This window comes from Triplophysa dalaica, chromosome 20 (genome assembly GCF_015846415.1).
Source record: "Triplophysa dalaica isolate WHDGS20190420 chromosome 20, ASM1584641v1, whole genome shotgun sequence".
Classification (NCBI taxonomy): Eukaryota; Metazoa; Chordata; class Actinopteri; order Cypriniformes; family Nemacheilidae; genus Triplophysa; species Triplophysa dalaica.
The window spans coordinates 3,094,419-3,113,543 of NC_079561.1; the positions used below are offsets into that span (position 1 = coordinate 3,094,419).

Sequence of the window (19,125 nt, forward strand, 5' to 3'; positions counted from 1 at the left end):
CCACTGGAGCACAGAACAGCCAATCAGTTGGGTTCATGTGTGTACACAGATGACAAATGTGATGTCAGAAAGAGGGTGTGGCTAGGGTTTACCAGGTGTGTGAAGAAATTTGGTTTGGTGTGATATAAAGCTGTGCTGAATTATGTTTTATAAAAGTTTTGAACTTGATATATTTTTGATAATGTATCCATAATTGTGGATTACTTTTCTCCATGACATCATCCAACATAGTATAAAGAACATTCTGTGAAAATGTAACCTTGATGTCTTTAATATTGACTAAGTAAGACCATCTCAAAGATTGAAATCATATTGAAATGAATGGTCGAAATCAAACTTTGATGCTTGTTCTCTCAAAATTAGATTGAGACTTGAGCCTGGTTTTCACATGCAATGTCACAATTTCAACCAAATGCCCGCCACTCTCGAGTAGAAATAGTATACAAAATACAAATATTCAATATATCGTCCAGATCTAGTCTACTGACCTCACTTGACCTCTCATCCCCAAACCACCACGTTCCAGTCGCCCCCGCATCCCTCGCTTGTGTGGGGAAGATTAAGGCGCTCTGACGAAGCCGTGTTTACAAATATGCAGGCAGAGGAACAGGGCAAGCGACGCTGAGGAGGAATAGAATACAAATTGCTTTTTTATCTCTCTCAGGGCCTGGGCTTGAGAAAATGTGTTTGCGATTGGTGTTCCTCTGCCTGTGAAGGATAAAGCCTGTGCTGTGTGTTTGGGTGCTGGTTAGCATTCAGCGTCTCTCGCTCTCTCTCTGTACGACCCCTCTGTTCTCTTTCTTCCCTCCTCTTCTCCTCCTTCATCCCGGGGTCTGATTTTCTGCCCGTTTCCGTGGTAATCAAGTAGTCTCCGTGCTCATCCTCTGATGTCTCTGCCCTTTTCTCTCTCTTTTTTTTCCACGATTCTATATGAGTTACAGGCCCGAGCTTCTGGCTGTTGGAAGAAATAAAGAGAGTATATACATCAAGCAGGGAGATCTATAACTATGTGCTAATCACTGCTAACACAATTGTGCGGCGCTACAAATTATCCCCGGCTCCTACAGTCAAGCGGTTTATATTATTGACGGTGGTGCTGCTCTGTACAGAGATTTTTGAGCTTCACATGCTTACTCAAAATCTGCAGATATTTAAAGGAACAGTTTATCCAAAAATGTAACTATAATCAGAAGTTTATAAAGCACAATAAACAATTGGCACCGTTCAAAATCCAACCATTCTGTCTTAATGAAGCAAATACAAAAGAAAGCTACAGCAAATTAAATATTAAAATGATAGTTCACCCAAAAATGAACATTCTGTCATCATTTATTCACCCGTTTGTCATTTCATACCTCTATGACTTTCTTTTGCACAACACAAAGAAGATATTTTGAAGAATGTTGGTAACCGGCACCCATTCACTTGCATTGGTTTTGTGTCCATACAATAGAAGTGAATGGGTGCCGGCACAGTTCGGTTACCAACTTTCTTCAAAATATCTTCTTTTGTGTTCTGCAGAAAAAAGAAAGCCAAACGGGTTTGAAGTAACATGAGGGTGAATAAATGATGACAGACGTTTCATTTTTGGGTGAACTATCCCTTAAAGCAAATGAGTTGTATAAACTGCCTAAATGATTCTTTGATCGTGATTTTTGTCTCAAAAAGAGTTTGGAATGAGCAAATAATGAAATAAATGTACTTTTTGGAATAACTCTTAATGTTTCCTATAATGCTGGGTTAAGCAGTAAAGCACGTTTCAGATTTGACACAGTCATTGTGTTTGTCTGCTCAGCCTTTGTCTTGAGCCTTTGAAGCTGTTCAAAACTGAGAACATGAGAATAGTTTCCCCAGGGAGCAGAGCTTGTGCATAAATATTTATCCCAAATGGGAATAAAGCGGCGCGCGTGCATTTGCAATGCTATTCATGCAGCCTCCCATTCTCATTCGAAAGTGCATTTGTGCAGTGTTTACAGATCACTATCTCTCTCCTTTCCCGATCACTGCGAAACATTCAGCCTTCACTCAGCACGCTGGAACATCACCAGCATCAGCTGTTTCCTGTTAACCCCTGACCTTTGACCCTCACAGGAGGGACACCTCGTCCTTTTGCCTTTTCCATTAGCTTCCGTGATGAAACAGAGGAATAATGACTCTCTACATCTGATGGAGACACAGATTCATTATTCAATTCCGTGGTAGGGTTTGGCCCCGCCGTGAGCAAGGATGGGGAAGAGCTAGAGGAGAGAATGGGATCTCTTGTGAGCAGACAGACAGTAAAGGGTGTGAATGGAAAATGAGGAGAGACAATTCCCCTGTACTTTAAAATTTTTATTCTGAGGGTTGAAGGGGAATTATCCCTCAATACGTGTGATGTCTCTGACAGGGAACGCAATGCCGAAGCCCTTTCTTTTCATATTAAGGAGATAAACTCCCTTCAAAGCTTTCATGAAACTTTCTGTAATTGTTATATTAAAGACCAACAGTCCCTCCCTTCAGGCATTTCATCTCTAGTTTAAACTCAAGCCACTTCTCATTTTTGTGCATTCTCCTTCATGGGCGCAAATAACACAGTTCTGCAGAGTCCCAGTGGCCCCGCATGCTTTGTGTTAGGAGCTCATACATCACCAGCCTTCTCTGACAGAAAGAAATATGCCATTTATTTTAGTTTCACCCTGATAGAGAAAGACACAGAGGAGGAGGAAAGGGTTGCCTGTTTCCTCGCTCGGTTCCTCCTCGGTTAGGTGTCTGGCATGTTAATGTCATGTTTCTGCCCACTAAAATAATCCCAGGTCCTGGACGAGCCTCAGGCCCAAGTCATTTTGTCACATACATGGACATAATGGTCTATTACGGTACCCCTACAATCTGACGCGGAGACTCTCGTAGTAATGATGGTTGTGTGAGCAGCGAGTCTGCTCAGCCCTTGGGGCTGATAGGGTTCTGGATGTGAAAAGTGCAGTTTAAGGCCGTTTGTTTCTTGGACATCATGTCTGCTATAACTGTCTTCCTACTTATGATGTAATATATGTTAGGTTTCTAGAATGATAATGTATAAGGATAGCACATTTCTGGCAAGTGGTCATTTGGCTAGTGGTTACAGAACCGAACACTTTTTTTTAGATGCAGTTCCCCTTAGCAACCTTAGAGATCAGTGTCCTGCATAAATAGACAGTGCTTTGTGTGGGATTACAATGATTTTGTAAATATAAATGTTGTTATGTAATGTTTGCCCATGTGTCTTAAGGTGGACATTTAGATTAGTGTCGGATAACTAGTGGTATTTTGTTTGAAAGAGTTTAAATTAGGCGGGATGTCCGATTTCTCATAGCAGTTGTTGATGTTCAATTCACCAAAAAGGCACACCCCTACCCTCATCTTTCGCTTTCGTTGGCTTTCAGCTCGACTAATGTCCATCCTGCGCACCTTACTGTTGATTGGCTACAAGGTTGTTTTGGTACTCGGCCCGACTTTGTTTTAGCAAGCCTAATTCGGAAATCGGACACCCCGCCTTTAAATCTGGCCACATTATTTTTCTTTGCACAAGGAATAGTTCATCTAAAATGAAAATCTGTCAATGTTACAACCAGTCTATTCATTTTAAACCTGCGTGATATCTTAAAAAAAATTGGTAACAGAAAACCGTTGGTCCCCATTGACTTGCATTGGTTTTGTGTCTATACAATAGAAGTCAATGGGGACCAAACTTGTTTGGTTTCCAAGGTTCTTCAAAATAAATGCGTTCTGCAGCAAAAAATAAAGTTATACAGGTTTGGAATGACATGAGAGTGTGTAAATGAGGATTTAATAGTTAATGGTCTGTTATACTATTGACAGTCAAATCAACATTTTTTTAAATATCCATAAAGGTTTAAAATGACAAGTGGCCGAGTAAATAATGAAAGAAATATTGGGTAACCTATCCCTTTAAAATCATGCCATTTTAAGTGATCTTTATTACGATTTGTTCCAAAGTGAATAAAGAATTTCTAAATAAAATTCTGCATCCATTCACCCTTATGTCATTCTAAACCTGTGTATATCATCATTCTTCTGTGGCAAATAAAAGATGTTTTGAGAAATGTCTCTGTGTTTTGTGTCCATACAATGAAAGCCAATAGGGACCAATCTGGTTTCTAAGGGTCTTCAAAATATTTTGTGTTCTGCAGAAAAAAAGAAAGTCATACAGGTTTGGAATGACATGAGGGTATGTAAATGATGATTTAATAGTTTATGGTCTGTTATTCTATTAACATTCAAATGTATTTTTTCACGTGTTGTGTTTGTTTCTTATATAACATACATTTCCAAAGCTATTCACATTGACTTCAACCGCTAAACCAAACCGCCCCCACATACACACATACAGTACACTTCAGTCCGTCACTGTTGTCCTTGACAAGTCCAGCAATAGATGCTCAATATTCCACATATGACCGCCACGTGTAGACCATTATAGGGATTTAGCGTGTAGAGGAGCAGAAGAGCATGAGGCCTTTGCCACACCATCATCCTATTACCTCAGCTTGCTTCAGCGGGGCTTTAACCTTGGCAGGCGGGCTGGAGGAGAGGGTAATTCTAACCTTAAAAACCTGCTGATTAAAGCTAGTTTTGTGGAATTCGATTCCACTTAATGCCTTTGGCCCTGAGCCCAGAAGCCTGGCATTAACATCAACAGACACTGTGTCTTCAGCCGTAGAGACGTGCACACGCACACGCACACACACATTTGTTGTACTGTCACGGGCACGAGTTTGGGTAGCACGCCCACTATTTCTCCTCCTTATCTTTCTTTTTTCTCTTTCGCGTGTTTAGTGATCTTGAAACGGCTTAGTGATACAATATTTTCTTGGGCCTGTTTGATATTGATGTATGGCTGTGTTTACATGTCCAGTATGAGTAATTAATTCATGTCTTGGGGTCTGTGTGTAAACTGATTCTATTTACAATTTTCTACGGATTTTTAGCGTAAGGTTTTTTGCTCAAGTTAAGCCAGTTTTATGTTGTGCACTTCAACCCAGAGCGATCCGCTAGGTTACTGGAGGTCCCATTTGTTTTTTATATTATTTCACCCTATGCAGCTGTAAAGCACCCTTGATGCATACTTGTACAGTATGGCGTGAATTCCACAGTGCACTACCCAGCAGTCTATGTGCCACTACATCAGCAAAATGTGGACTTTGAGAGGCCCGCAAGGGCTTTATAAGTGACAGGGCCTTATATACTATGGATATCTACTTGTCCGTGTGTTGCAAAATTTTAGGAGGGATTATGATTGTATGCATGGCAGTCTGTGCATCCAGTCTTAATTTCATTCCCTATCTAGTGCATCTAATTGCATCATCATCAGTATGGGATAAGCAAGGAAGATATAGAGCGATTTTTCCATTGAGCGAAGGGGTGGCTAGAGCCATTTTATGTATTTGCCCAAGGCCAGTGGTTCTTAATCCTGGTCTTGTGGACCCACAGCACCGCATATTGTATGTGCTCTCTGTGCTAAAGAGGCCATGATTTGAATTAGCTGTGTGAAATCCAGAAATCCAGCAAAACGTGCAGCGCTGTGGCTCCCCAAGACCAGCATTAAGAACCAGCGCCTTAGGCTGAAACGCAGCCCTTAGGCAGGTCTGCTTATTGATGCCTGATTGATAACACATGAACTTCTGATCTTCTTAATGAATCAGCGACACCGCATCGGTGCAGGACAGAGCTGACAGCTTAATAACCACGACACAAGCCAGGAGTTAGTATGCATGTTATATACGCACGTAGTTACCTAGATCTGCTCTGTATTGCTGAAGGAAGAGTGCGGTTTGACAAATGTACATGTTCAAGTGATTGGTAATAGATTTGTCTTGATTATCTACAAGGTCTCGGCTCACTATATCACTCGACGAGGCAATTCGTCAAGTTGTCTCCAAAGCGCTCTCAAATTGTATGATTGAGTATTCCCAACTGGCTTCGCTGTCTGATAAATTATTCCTTGTGTAGCAAGTGCTAAGACAAAACTCCATCAAGGTTAGTAAAGGATTCAACATAGCAGATGGGTGAAGCTAGGCAAGCACAATCTGGTGTGCGGTTTCCCTTGACCAACAAAAGCTTGTGGGCCACGGTCAGGGTTGATGGTACATTAATAAAAACAGTGTTTTTTGCGTATTGTTGACTTTGGGTACAAAATAATGAAAATTTGCAGGTATATAAGTTTGCACCACAGTACAAATAAATCATGCCAACTACTTGACTGTTTAACCTTTGTATTGGGGCTATCCGTTGTTCATTTTTAGTTTTATTTCATGTAGCGATAATGTTGATAATATTTTCTTTATCGTGACCCTAGACAACAAAACCAGTCTTATGGGTCAATTTTTCTAAATTGAGAATTCTACATAATCTGAAAGCTGAATAAATAAGATTTCTATTGATGTATTAGTTGTTTAAATAGGATGATATCTTGCTGAGGTACAACCTTTTCAAACCTGGAATCTGAGAGTGCAAAAAAATCTAAATATTGAGAAAATATTGAAAAGTCAGGCCATTCAATCACAAAAATAAAGTTTTTATATATTTAAGGTAGGAAATGTACAAAATATCTTCATGGCACATGATCTTTACTTAATATCTTAATGATTTTGGGCATAAAAGAAAAATCAATAATTTTGACCCATACATTGTATTTTTGTTTTTTACTAAAAAATGTTGCCGTGCTACTTAAGACTGGTTCTGTGATGCAGGGTCACAGATGATTTTGAGTGTCATTGCGTTTTGTATGTTAAAATGTTTAAAATCTTTGGGTTGGAAAATCGGTCACACTTCAGTATTGGTGGAAATTCTCACAATTAACAAACCATTACTAAGACTTTTCCCCAATAAACTCTAAATTAGTTGCTTATTAATAGTTAGTAATGAAGTTGTTTAGGTATTTGGTAGGATTAGGGATGTACAGTATGGTCATGCAGAATATGTGCTAATAAACACCCAATATGCCAATAATAGTCCTGCTAATAACAACTAGTTAATAGTGAGAATTGCCCCCTATACTGAAGTGTTACCGGAGATCCTTATGGCATTATGTGTGTGTTCCAAAACATAGTTCTGCAAAGATCGTCTTATTGAAAACCAATGGCAAACCAAAAGATAAGCAGTTTACCTGGTCAACATGTGAAATAAAACACACTTCTTGATAATGAAAAAGTATTACAGCAGGTAGTTTGACATGCAGATGTTTACATACGTTCAATATGAACCGCATGCTATACATCATTCCCCCACAGCTTCATTTCATTCCTGTTAAGTTACGTAGTGTCTATCCTGACTAAGGTCCATTTTAAGCTTACTCGTATATATCACGATCACACGTATCGTCACATCATAAAAAAGCAAATTGGCAACATACTTAAGATGCCATGGTCTGATTAAGAGTGCCTTCACACATCATTATGGCCTAATGAAGAAGTCTCACATCTTCAGCAGGTCGGCCTCCATAGCGTGTCTGCTTTGATGGATGGTCCTACGCTACGCCCCTGCTAAATACATTCGCAATTTAACTATCCAACAAAGTGTTCGAGACCTCCGTACAACACCTTCACTACTCGTTTTCGACATTTAGTGACCCTTGTTCAGAGCATACAGAGCCAGTTCAGTGCATTATGGGTGGTGGGTGGTGAGCTATGCTAGCTCTGTTCTCTTGATCGGTGTCATCAGATAAAATGGTCTGAACTAGCTTGTTTTAGATGTACATTGAGAACGGTTTGTAATTTGTAGTCGTGCCGTCGCTTCAATTGATGAGACAGAGTAAGTCAGATTGAGAAATGGAGAGAAGTCCTGTGTTATGTTGGGAATATAATTATGCTTTAATTGCTTGCCATTTGATGTGCTGTCATTTGTCACAGCCCACAGACAGCAAATAATGGCTTCTGTCAGTGTCAGTTTGTCACATTGCCACACAGCCCTGAGAGGGAATCAGCACCGAGCTGAATGATATTTGTCCTGAATTACTGATAAGCTTGTCTGCATTAGAGGTTTTCGATTTTCTCATTTGCTTTGGTGCGTTTGTTATATCATCAATGTTTTCGGTTGATGCTAGACGCTGTATGATTACATGTAATACATACCAACATCCACAGCATTAATTCCAACAGCATACATTCCAAAGATGCTGGTTTAGATGCCAGACAGTAGTCATGCTCTTCACTATCAAAACTTGTAAAGCTGTTCTACAACATATGCTGAACCAGTCCTCCAATAAATCACCACGGATCCTATACTGGGAATCAGAAGTCCATGCTGGGACCAGCATGCAGAATATACCTTAACCTGGTGACCATGCTGGGATTGTTTGTGGGTTTACGTGTAGGGTGTGTTTGTGTGTGTGTCTAAGCCCTGATGGCACGCAAACAGCATGTGTGTAGCCATTGGATGCTTTACATTGATTCCTGTATCATCTCTGACAGGTGCTACGGTCTGACACAGCCCAGGCGTCTTGTTTATGTCTGCTGAACACTTTGTGTATTTCTTAAATTGAGTAAACAGAAGCTGCCTGGGGCTAATTTATTCACTCGCCAGTCCGCACAGTAGGAGAAACAGCGAGGAACCGCACACACCTGTCAATAATTTGGAACAGATATTCAGAGTTCTCTGTCTTCCAGGTACATATACTTTCAGACGAAAAAAAGGCTTGTGGAAGAATGGATGGCAGATATTGGCTATTTTATAACACCTTTAAAGGTCCAATCTGACTGATTTGTAACGGTTGGTGTAGCAAGGATATTTTGTCAGCCAATAATTCTGTTTAATAAAATAACGTGGGCAGCAGACAATGGTAAGACCTGTCAAAAGTTATAACCTCAACCCAAAATAGCCATCAATTATATAAAGAATAAAAACGTTTTTAAAGAGATAGTTCACCCAAAAAATATTCTGTCATTCTTTACTCTCAAGTTGTTCCAAACCAATATCAATTTCCTTGTTTTGCCGAACACAAATAAAAATATTTGAAATTGAATGTTTGTAACCAAACAGTTCTAGAGCACTATTGACTTGCCAATTCTGTTCAACAGAATAAATAAATATATATTGGTTTAAAACAAATTGAATCATAACCGGATTTTCATTGTTGGGTGAACTGTCCCTTCAAAGGTTCAGAAATGCTGCTTGGAATTTACCCAGCATTTCCATAGCTGAGGGGTGTGTCGTCTTGTTCTTTTTGAAGTATGGACAGTCAAATGGGACATTATTCATGTGCACCATAATTCTGTAAGTAAAAACATAGTTCTCCAAGTTCCACCATGTGTTAGTCATACACCTTAACAGTAATGCTTTTCTAATGTATAAGCATTGATGTAGAAAGGCTTACTATACATCTGATGAACTGGTTCATTTTAGAGATTAAAATTCCCAAAAATATTTTGCAAACTGTGTATTCTGGTTCACATCACGCCACCGCAGTTTTAAGTCTTTGGTTTATGACTCAGCACCTGTTTTTGTTTTTATGTCAGACTGATCATCCCTTTTTTTGTTTTGGTTACCCAACAAGATAAAGCACGTTTCACTTGTAAAGCATACAATTATGATTTATTTAGTAAAAAAATAAGTGATGATACATTTTTGCCCACTCAGTGAGGAAGGTTTTTTCTCAGAGACTTCTCAAGGTTTTTTTCAAGGTTTATTTTACTTTGTTACCATGTCACAGTGTTCTTTGCCAACCTAATCCACAAATGTCTGAAACACTTTTTTATGGGCGAGTAATGAAATGTGCTATAGAAATACAATCATTTGAACTGAAGTGTTATTTTCATCTTTAATTCAAAATAAAGGATAAGTCTCAAACAACCAACACCGGACGCAGCTCTTGTATTCCACACCTACTCGTGGCTGTGTAAGTTTGTCCTTAACCTCCCTTAGAATTTGGTATTTGTTTTCCAATTCTGCACAGGTAAATAAATATTCCCTTTGTGCATTGTAAAGGAGCCGTAACCATAGAAATGGATATTTGATTTATTCCAGGAAGAGCCAAGCTCTTTGGCTTGAGTGCTCACAAACAATGTGTTTGGTAGAACGCTGGAACCTATCAATAGTGCAGCATCGCAGATGTTTTTCCTCCGAATCTTTGCTCAAAATCAGATTTTTTCAGCCCTGACCTTTGGCCAAATATTTTTAAACTTTTAATTTATTAGAAAGTGTGTCAATTTGATATGAACATGTTAATATGATAAAGTGTTATGTTGGGTCTGTGTGTGTGCTCAATAAAAACTGCACCACTTTTTTCAGTCGTGTCATCTCACCTAGGGCACCAGGAGACAAAGAAAAATAGAAGAAGAAAAGTAGGAAAGAGTGAGAGAGGATGACCTCCATAAGCTCCTTCAACCCTCTTCTATGTTCTTTGATGTTCAAAAATAGCCATGTGCTGGGACTTTGGGATGAGGATATTGGGTGGGTTGAGCAAGTGATGGGTCCTATTGTGTTCAGTACTCACCACATGTTTCTGTGTCTCTCTCTCTTTTCCAGTGTCTGTACGGCTGTTACGTCCACTCCTCCATCATCCCCACCTTCCACCGCAGGTGCTACTGGCTCTTACAGGTAAGACTGCAGGTGTATTTGACACCTGTTAGGAAAAGGCTTTGTTAGCTGTTGTTATTTTTCGGAAGTCGTCACGTTTTCCTCCCTCGTTTTCCCCGTGTTCGTTTGAAGCAGCATTCCTTCAACTCTGATTCAGCTGTAATGGAGGCAGGCAGGGAGATAAAACACAGCCAGTCAGTCCGATGGAGCCTGAGCTCACCGACTGATCAAAGCTAAACTCGAAACCACAGCCCAGTTCAGACAGAGATCCAGGGCGGGAGAGGGAATTGCATGCAGATGAATGCTTTTAAAGGCGATAGGCTAAAGTTATTCATGCTTTTAGGACACATGGAGACACGTGTGAGTTTCGGATTTGGTCATGTTCACCTTTGAAGGGTTTTAGCCATATGCCGAAAGATTGACTGTATAGTTTTATTCATGAAATAATACAAAACTATGAAAGATAAGTAATACTTGGATACTTACATTTCTAAAGAAACTGTGTGGTACATTAGTGGTTTTAGCATGTTGCTATGCAGTTGCAAGGGTGTTCTAGATGGCTGGATGTTTGTTTAATAGTTTACTGTCCCAAGTCGAAAGAACCCATCTTTAGTAGTGGCCAAAAGTGTTCAATATTTGCTTCAATGCCCCCCTCAGGTTAGATCAAAATATGAGACAAAATAGACAAAATTCTAAACCTTTAATGTGTTTATTTGACAGATACCATAAAGGCAAATCTTTTTTTTATTCTAATATACAAAATAAATGCATAGAGAATCAAAATGCTCACAAGAATTAAAGCGCACATTGACAACTCTTTTATCTGTCATTGACATTTGTTGACCCTTTATTGTGGTAAAAGTATGTAGTCATTCTCACATTTATGTCTTTATATACTTAGCACATGCCTGGTGTGTTATTTTTTGCCAAACTTCTTTGCATTCTTCTTAAAGTGATATAAGATACACAAAATAAGATATTCTGAAGAAAGTTGATAACCGAGAATCACTGCCCCCCCTTGCATGGACACAAAACCAATGCAAGTGAATGGGGGCCATTCTTCAAAATATCTTCTTTTGTGTTCTGCATAAGAAAGTCATACAGGTTTGAAATGACAAGAGGTCAACGATCACTTTAAAGCTGAGCTTAGTTAATACCTACACACCAATGCAGCATGGTTTAAATATTAAATATTTGTCTCTCAACTATCCAAAACAATCCCTTTTGGCCACTACTGTATTTCACTTTGTAGTCCTTCCTGGGTATGATTTATAAATACGTGGGTTTTTCATCCACTGCACAAACATCAGAGTAACAGTCGCTTAGAGCAGTAATAGCACAAATGTGCGTAGTTAGATGTAATTTATTAAAATACAGAATACAGGATTTCTACTAGCCAGTTTTTCTGTTTTCACAGAAATATTATTCATAGTCTTTCACTTGTCCTCTCTGTATCCCCTGAGCTCAATGTGTTTCTCTGGAACGAATCAGGTTGTTCCAGGATGCCTTATTACCAGACACATGTGGCATCAGTCTCAGCATCGCTCTGTCCCAGAGAGCAGTTTCACAAAGGCTACACAGCCGATGAGAATGTACATAACCCTGCCAAAAAAAAAAAACTCAGCACGGTCAAGACTCAAGCAATGATACAAAGTTACATTACAGAATGTGATCAGAGAGAGAGTGAAAGGGAATCATACGGAGAGCAGAGAAGAAGAGATGAGGTTGAGGGAACGTAGACTGCCAGTGTGACTGCCTTTTTATCCAGTCTAGATCTTCTTTATTGAGAAAGTCTCAGTAATAAGACAGGGAAGGAGAGGAGGTAATGAGAAAAAAAGCCTAGGAGGAATCTCTGCACTCATTCCCTCTTGCTCTCGTTTAAAACGCTTTCCCCTCAGATAGCGCCTCATTCTTCTAGGCATGTCTCGGTGGTATTGCGCGGCGCTTCTCTTTTTGCTCTGCATACAGGCAGAGATGTGCTGAGGAGACGTATTATCACCGGTTCCCAGCATGCTTTGCACCTCTCTGGCCATTTTTAAAAGAAGTTCTCACTCGTTGAATCGAAGGAAGAGCGAATGGAGAGATCCAGATTGGGCGTATTATCTTTCCGGGAGCATACACACACTTTCTGTGTCTGTGCTAGTGGCTCACCTGATTGATTTAATCGTCCAACGTCCCCGTTCTCTTGTTTAGTGCTAATCGAATGTAATTCCTCAACTCTCCTTCTTCATCAAATCTTGCATACCGGGCTGAGGTGTGGCGGCCGGGGACAGAGAGCCGGATATCATTATTATATTAATATGGCTGGATGCGAAGCCACACTTCATTTGTCTTGCAGGCTGGCAGATCTTTAGAAAGCGGTCAATAGCCTTTGCAGAGACCTCTTTATTGTGGACGAGGAGAGGAAAAGGAGGAGGAGAGACACGGGAGGAGGTGGAGGAGAAGAGAGCTGAACTATGTTGGGGAAATGAAATGACTCATAAAACAGAATATTGTCCAGATTAATCAGCGAACTGGCAGCAAATGCGCACCCACCCCCTCGCTCTCTCTCTCGCTCGCTCACTCCTGAGCCTTCTCAATATGATTGATGGCAAGGAATGGCTTCTTCAGTAAAGATCAGAATAAGTCAGATGAGGGATTCTGACGCCTGCATGCAGTATACATCTCGCTGTCCCACTTCACATACATGCTCATTAAAATAAACAAGACCGCTCATATAGAAGGAGAGATGGATGCTCTGTTTTGCTTTTCACAATCTGTCTTACACACACGCGGGCTGTCAGGCTCACTAAATTTGGCACGGAGCGGTGGCGTGTCGGGAGCTGTCCGCGGTGCTGGAAACTTGTTTAACTGTGATCGGATATTCAGGCCCTTTAAAAAGTGCACTTTACCGACTTTTATCAAAGCTCACGTCCACCGTATTTGAACTCCCCCCCGTGCCCGCTTCCTACTCCAAAGATCGATGTTACCAGCAAAAGCTGCCAAGAAACAGGGCATTTCCATTTTCTGACCTAACTGATGAGGAAAAGTTGAACTCCATCATCTCTTCATCTTGGCTGGATTTGCCTGTGGCCGCCGGGCTGGTGTAAATTAGCCCGAGGCGAGAGGCAGAATGTTCTTTTGTGTCCGGGTGGGCGCCTCTTTCCGTTTATTTATTCATAGGTGCTTGTTTGTGTAGCCACACAGAATGCACGTCGACGCAGCCCTGACCGCACACTTCCCGGCCCGGAGGAATGTATATTTGACTTTGCTTATGCTCCCGGACAGAGTCATTTATGAGTCAAAGCTTCATTAGAAGGATTTAATGGATGGGGACATTAATACTGCCCGTGTTCGCTTGTGTTTGTTATTGCCGGATTGTTTAGGGTGCTGAATACACAAAAGAGAAATGATGGCATATTGATTTCGGAGTCGTGGGATTAATGTCTGTTATGAGGTGCCGAGGTGGTAAGTTGAAAGTTTATGCTGTCGCTCGGCTCAGTGACTGAGTATTGATTCAAAAGGCTTAGGACTTGTGGCTCGCGGGTATAGCGAGGGAACGGGTGAACAGGGCTGTTTCTCTCCGGAATGGCCAGGCTGGATAGATACAGGCCCTTATAAAATATAGGAATACTAGGATGTTGGTTATAAGGTTTTGTACAGATGATGTGTATCAATACTTTCTTGAATCCAAAAGTGTCTAGTGAGTTGGTATTCAGACGCCCTCTTGACTCATCCGGCTTCCTACACAGATTCAGGTCATACATTATACGAAATACCAGCTGTTCTATACGTTCCTTCGTCCTAGTTCTCCATGTCCCACATAAAGCATAGAGCACTCGGGTCATTCCTCATGACTACATAAAGACACAAATCTTTTCCCGCTATCAGACTTTGTATCTTATAAATGTGCATTGCGTGTGTTTTCACTATCTAGCAGAGCTGCTGCGTCAGTGCTTCATGAGGCCACCATCCCGTCAACCGTAGACATCACCGCCCCCACCAGTTCCATCTTTGCCACATCATACCAGCGCTCCAATTTCTGGTCATTGTGATTCAGCTGTTCTTTCATCTCCATCCATCTCGGCCCACACTCTATGACTCACACGGACACCCCGATTCCCACGCTCGCCGGTGCTTTGAGATGTTCTTCACATATTAACATCTTTCACACATTTCCATTTCTGATCTCTAATTTGATTTACTCGAGGGGGACCTGGACATCCTTGACAGATCGATGAGATTTTAGATTCAGGTAAGGGTTACACAAGTGGGTGAACGCAAGCTAAGCACGCCATATTTCACGCGTGGTTGCTTTATGAAATGTGTTACAACGCAAATTTAGAACACAAGTATGTGATGCATTGTCAGCATTGTAGAAAGAAGTGATACAGCAGGCAGATTGTCTTCTACCACAGTCAGCTTTCTCTTTTAGCTTAACTGCTGTTATGGCTGAGCAACAGTTTGAGTTTAGTTCAAGTGAGTTAAAATGTCAACTTTTTTGTAGCTAGAGTTGCAACATAAAAGGGACAGTTCGCTCAAAAATAAACATTCTTTCATCATTTATTCACCCTCGAACACAGAGAAAGAGATTTGGAAGAACACTTGTAACCAAACCACCATTGACTATAGTAGGAATAACTACAATGGTGTCAAAAGTGCCCCAGAACTTCATTCTTTATTTTTATTCTATAAAGTATAACGCAATTGTTCATACTATGGTAGTCAATGGTGGCCAAGAACTCTGTTAATCATTATTTAAAGATATTTGTGTGAACTTTTTTTAGTTGTTGGTAGAATAATCAATTATGGAGTTTGAGTTTTTGGGTGAACTATGAAGATTTGTGTATGAACATTCGTGACAGAAATATTTCTCTTAGCTTTAGGGTTCCGGTACTGTTGTCCTGATTTTGAGCATGAGGTTGTACTATTTGCTTACACAAATCCATTCAGATTAAACCTTCCCTGGAATCCCCAGCCACTTCCTCAAACTCTCACACTTTTTCCTCATCATACATGTGCCTACGACTGACCCCATGAGATCTTCAGTTCTGTCAGTTCTATCTTCAGTTCTGCCATTGAAAAGACTTCTTCAGTATTAATGATCAGTTTCCAGCTGCAGAATAGCCAAAATAAGCCTCTCTCTCTCTCTCTCTCTCTCTCTCTCGTTCATTTTCTTTTATTCTATGTATGTCGGCACAGTCTGCATCTGCCTCTCCTTTCGACTGACCCCTTTGCAAACTTCGTTCCAGTCTGTTTTGCATACCGCCATTAACCACAATCCCTCCTGCAATCGAAAAGTCGTTCACATGGACCCAGGGCAAAGAGAGAGACAGGATGTGAGATGGCTGCTTAATAATTCAGAGCTCTGTGAAAGGGCAGGAGTCCGCCAGTGAGCCAAACTGACATTCAGCATGTTATTGAGCGCCGGCCACTGGCAGCCGAGTGTGTCCGACCCTTTCCCTCTGCGCGTCTGGGACATTAGAGCGAGAGATTTACCTGCCTTATTGTGTTAATCCAACTCTTACCTATAGACCCAGCAGCCCGCATCACAAGCCACTGATGGCTCTTCACGGGCTTCAGGAAACGCAGGCGCTTGAGCGTGATCACTGCTGTTCTATTAGGACGCTGTCTGTAGAGACCGCAAGCTTTACGCTCTGTTGGCTGGTTAACTTGCTTCTGCGCGTGTACTTGTTGTTGGTGAAGTGCATCTATGTGCAGATGGAGGTGTGCATGTGTGCGTGTTGGGGCAATCATATAAGAAAATTTCCAGGTCCAAATTTATTTATTAGAATATGTGAGAGAATTACAACATTATTCATGACAATACAACTTCTACTATTGCAATACATTTTTTTTATTCTCATTATCCCCATACTAAATTGATGAAAAAATGTCTATATCATTTTGATTATATTAAAATAACAATTTTCAATTATAATAAATTGACTTTTACATATATATATATATATATATATATACATTTATATTTGTTTACACATTTATATTTATATAAATGTATATTATTTATAACCTTATATAGAAGTTACATTTCAATTTGAGTTTTTTTTGTCAATTACTTCATTATTTTTACATTATTTTTACTATTTTTAAATCAATACATTGTACATTTTTAAATGGCATTTTACAGTAGTACAGTAAAAACCCTCTTTGAAAATATTGTGAAGAATAAAATGAGGTTCATTTGCAAAAACAGCTTACTCAAGTTTAAAAAAAAATTGTGTAGTAAGCTGGAATGCACAGTCAAAAACATGATTTATGACAATTAAAAAAAAAAAAATCTTCTCTTTTTTCAAAGTTATCTGTTTTTGCAAATAAACTCCTGAATTAGCAGACTTAATCTAAAATACATATCAGAATGGGGGGTTGAAATGTACTTAACAGTCATTAAAATGTCCCGAACAAAAACCAACATTTTCTTAAATCAATTATTTTCTTATGATTTTGATGTGCAATACAACCAACCCACTTTCACCTGTGTGGATGTCTCTCAGATCTCAGCTGGCACAGCTTAGACTTTCTCTGCCTTAAATTTGTGTTCCTTTGTGATCAGTGCCAGGAAGAGACCTCTGCGGTCGCTCCCACCTTCTGATATGCTGCCTGTAATTTCTGTGTGTGTGCAAGTGTCAGATGACGGTAGGCGGTAAGCAAAGGCAGATCAATAGGACACACCAGGGCCAGTTGGCAGACGGCTGCGTTTATAAGTGTGTGTGGCCATGGCGGATGCGGGGTGTGTGTCGGGAGTGTTCTGAACTGCGCTGTGGCGTGTTGACATGCAGCTTGCATCGCTCCAACATGCCACTGCATCTAATGACCAGAACTGTCACATTTGTCCGGCACTGATTACACATCAGAGACCCAATTAGTTTTGGTTGATCTGACGTTCTGATTTCCATATCACAGCTGAAACTGAAAGAGAAGGATAAGATGGGAAGTTTGAAGGTGATGTTTTTCCGTGAGTCATATCGATCTCCAGATCTGTCGTACAAGTGCAAGCTCATGAACATACAAAGCAATGCTCTTACTCCGTTCATGTAATTGGCAATTTGGAAGTCTGTTATACCAGTTCAGGAATATGGCTGGTCCTGAGGTGAGAGCTTCATCTGAGAAACTCTGTTATATGACAGCAAGGAGTGATTTGACTTTATTAAGCTGCAGAAGATAAATTTGCAGCTACACAAACAAACAGCTATGAATAAAACCGTGAAAAGTGCTCACCTCTGATTCTAGCTTTTATTTTACACCTTGTATTCGAGCTAAATTGCCCCTTTTTTGAGTAAAATACTCAGCACGGGGTCTCATTTTAATTTTACGGAAGATTATGTCGGAATGTAATTTCATAGAAAGATGTTGAGTAGGTTTAATTTCATACCACGAGGTGATGTGTAGGTCTAATTCGAAATCTACACATCCGAACATGTTTCGTGTTCTGAGATGGCGTGTAGGTTTGATTAGATTTTGTGTGAGATACGTCGGTCTAAATCTTTTTGCTTGCTTCCTTTTTGTCCGCGTTATTTTAAATGTGGCTTTGCTGTCTTTCATCACCCATCGTGTTTTATGTAAATGTGTTTGGCAGTTGCCTCAAACCATAGTATTGAAAACATGATAAGATGGGGAATGTGTTCTGTTGGCATTTGTTTATGTGTAGACGCTGTAAGGCGATGATTTCATCAGGCAAAGATCACAGATTCAAATGAGCATTGTAAATCACACACCATTAACAAGCCGCCTTGTAAATTAGCAATGCAGGGTGTGTCAGAGCTGGAGTCGGGAGGGGGCCAGCCACATGGGGACACATAAACCACCTCCACAGGACTATTTACTGCCACCATAACCTACTCACAAAACTGTGCCCAAAGAGCTTTGATGGCCTTTTTTTGCTGGTCCATCTCCATTGCTCATTAGAAGGCCTGAGGGAGCGTCTGCGCTCTTTGCACCCTCGCGAATGATAGAGGAAGATAAAACCCAAGGCTTCGGGCCTTTGCCGCTCCTCTACAAAAGCCATAACTGATTAGACGGCTTCTTCTATTCTTATTCTCCATCAGATCGTCTTCGTCTTGCTTTATCTCGCTAATGATGATGAAGAGGACGAGGAGATGTGCTCAGTCGGTCGGCCCTGTTTGGGTTATGAGTCACGTCGGCTGCCATAACATGTAGAATTGCTTTGAGATAGCGATGACACATCCGCCGCTCTGAGTAGATTGAGCGAGCGCCCGCCGGCTCTCGGTACGAGGCGTCTGAAATACATTGACGCTTTTCCATGCTAATTGTATTGTGGCCGAATCGATAGCATGAATGTAACGATCAAAGACGTGGCAGGTTCCTGTTTGGAGGGGACGGCGGGGGAGCTGCTCCTTTAAAAAGTCTCTCTGTCATTCTTTGTGCCATCCCCAATCTGTCAGTGCCTTATTTTTGAGACTAATCAGGTATCGATCATCCAGAAGACAGTGGGGTTGCATCTCTGCATGCGTGTGACTTAAATGCGTGTGCATCATGCTTGCCGTGAGAAAGGAACTAGCCGGGATAGGACGATTGGAAACGTTGGGGAGAGACGGTATAAAATTAGATGGAAGA

General features: G+C 40.7%; 1 protein-coding gene across 8 annotated transcripts in view; it reads left to right on the forward strand.

Annotated features, from left to right (window-relative positions):
* Positions 1-19,125, forward strand: part of camta1a (calmodulin binding transcription activator 1a) — a 308,434-nt gene that overhangs the window by 236,399 nt on the left and 52,910 nt on the right. For all 8 annotated transcript variants that reach the window (XM_056733048.1, XM_056733049.1, XM_056733050.1 and 5 more), the window contains one exon: positions 10,501-10,572. In XM_056733048.1, coding sequence (XP_056589026.1) covers positions 10,501-10,572 — 72 coding nt within the window. The remainder of the gene's footprint in view (positions 1-10,500; positions 10,573-19,125) is intronic.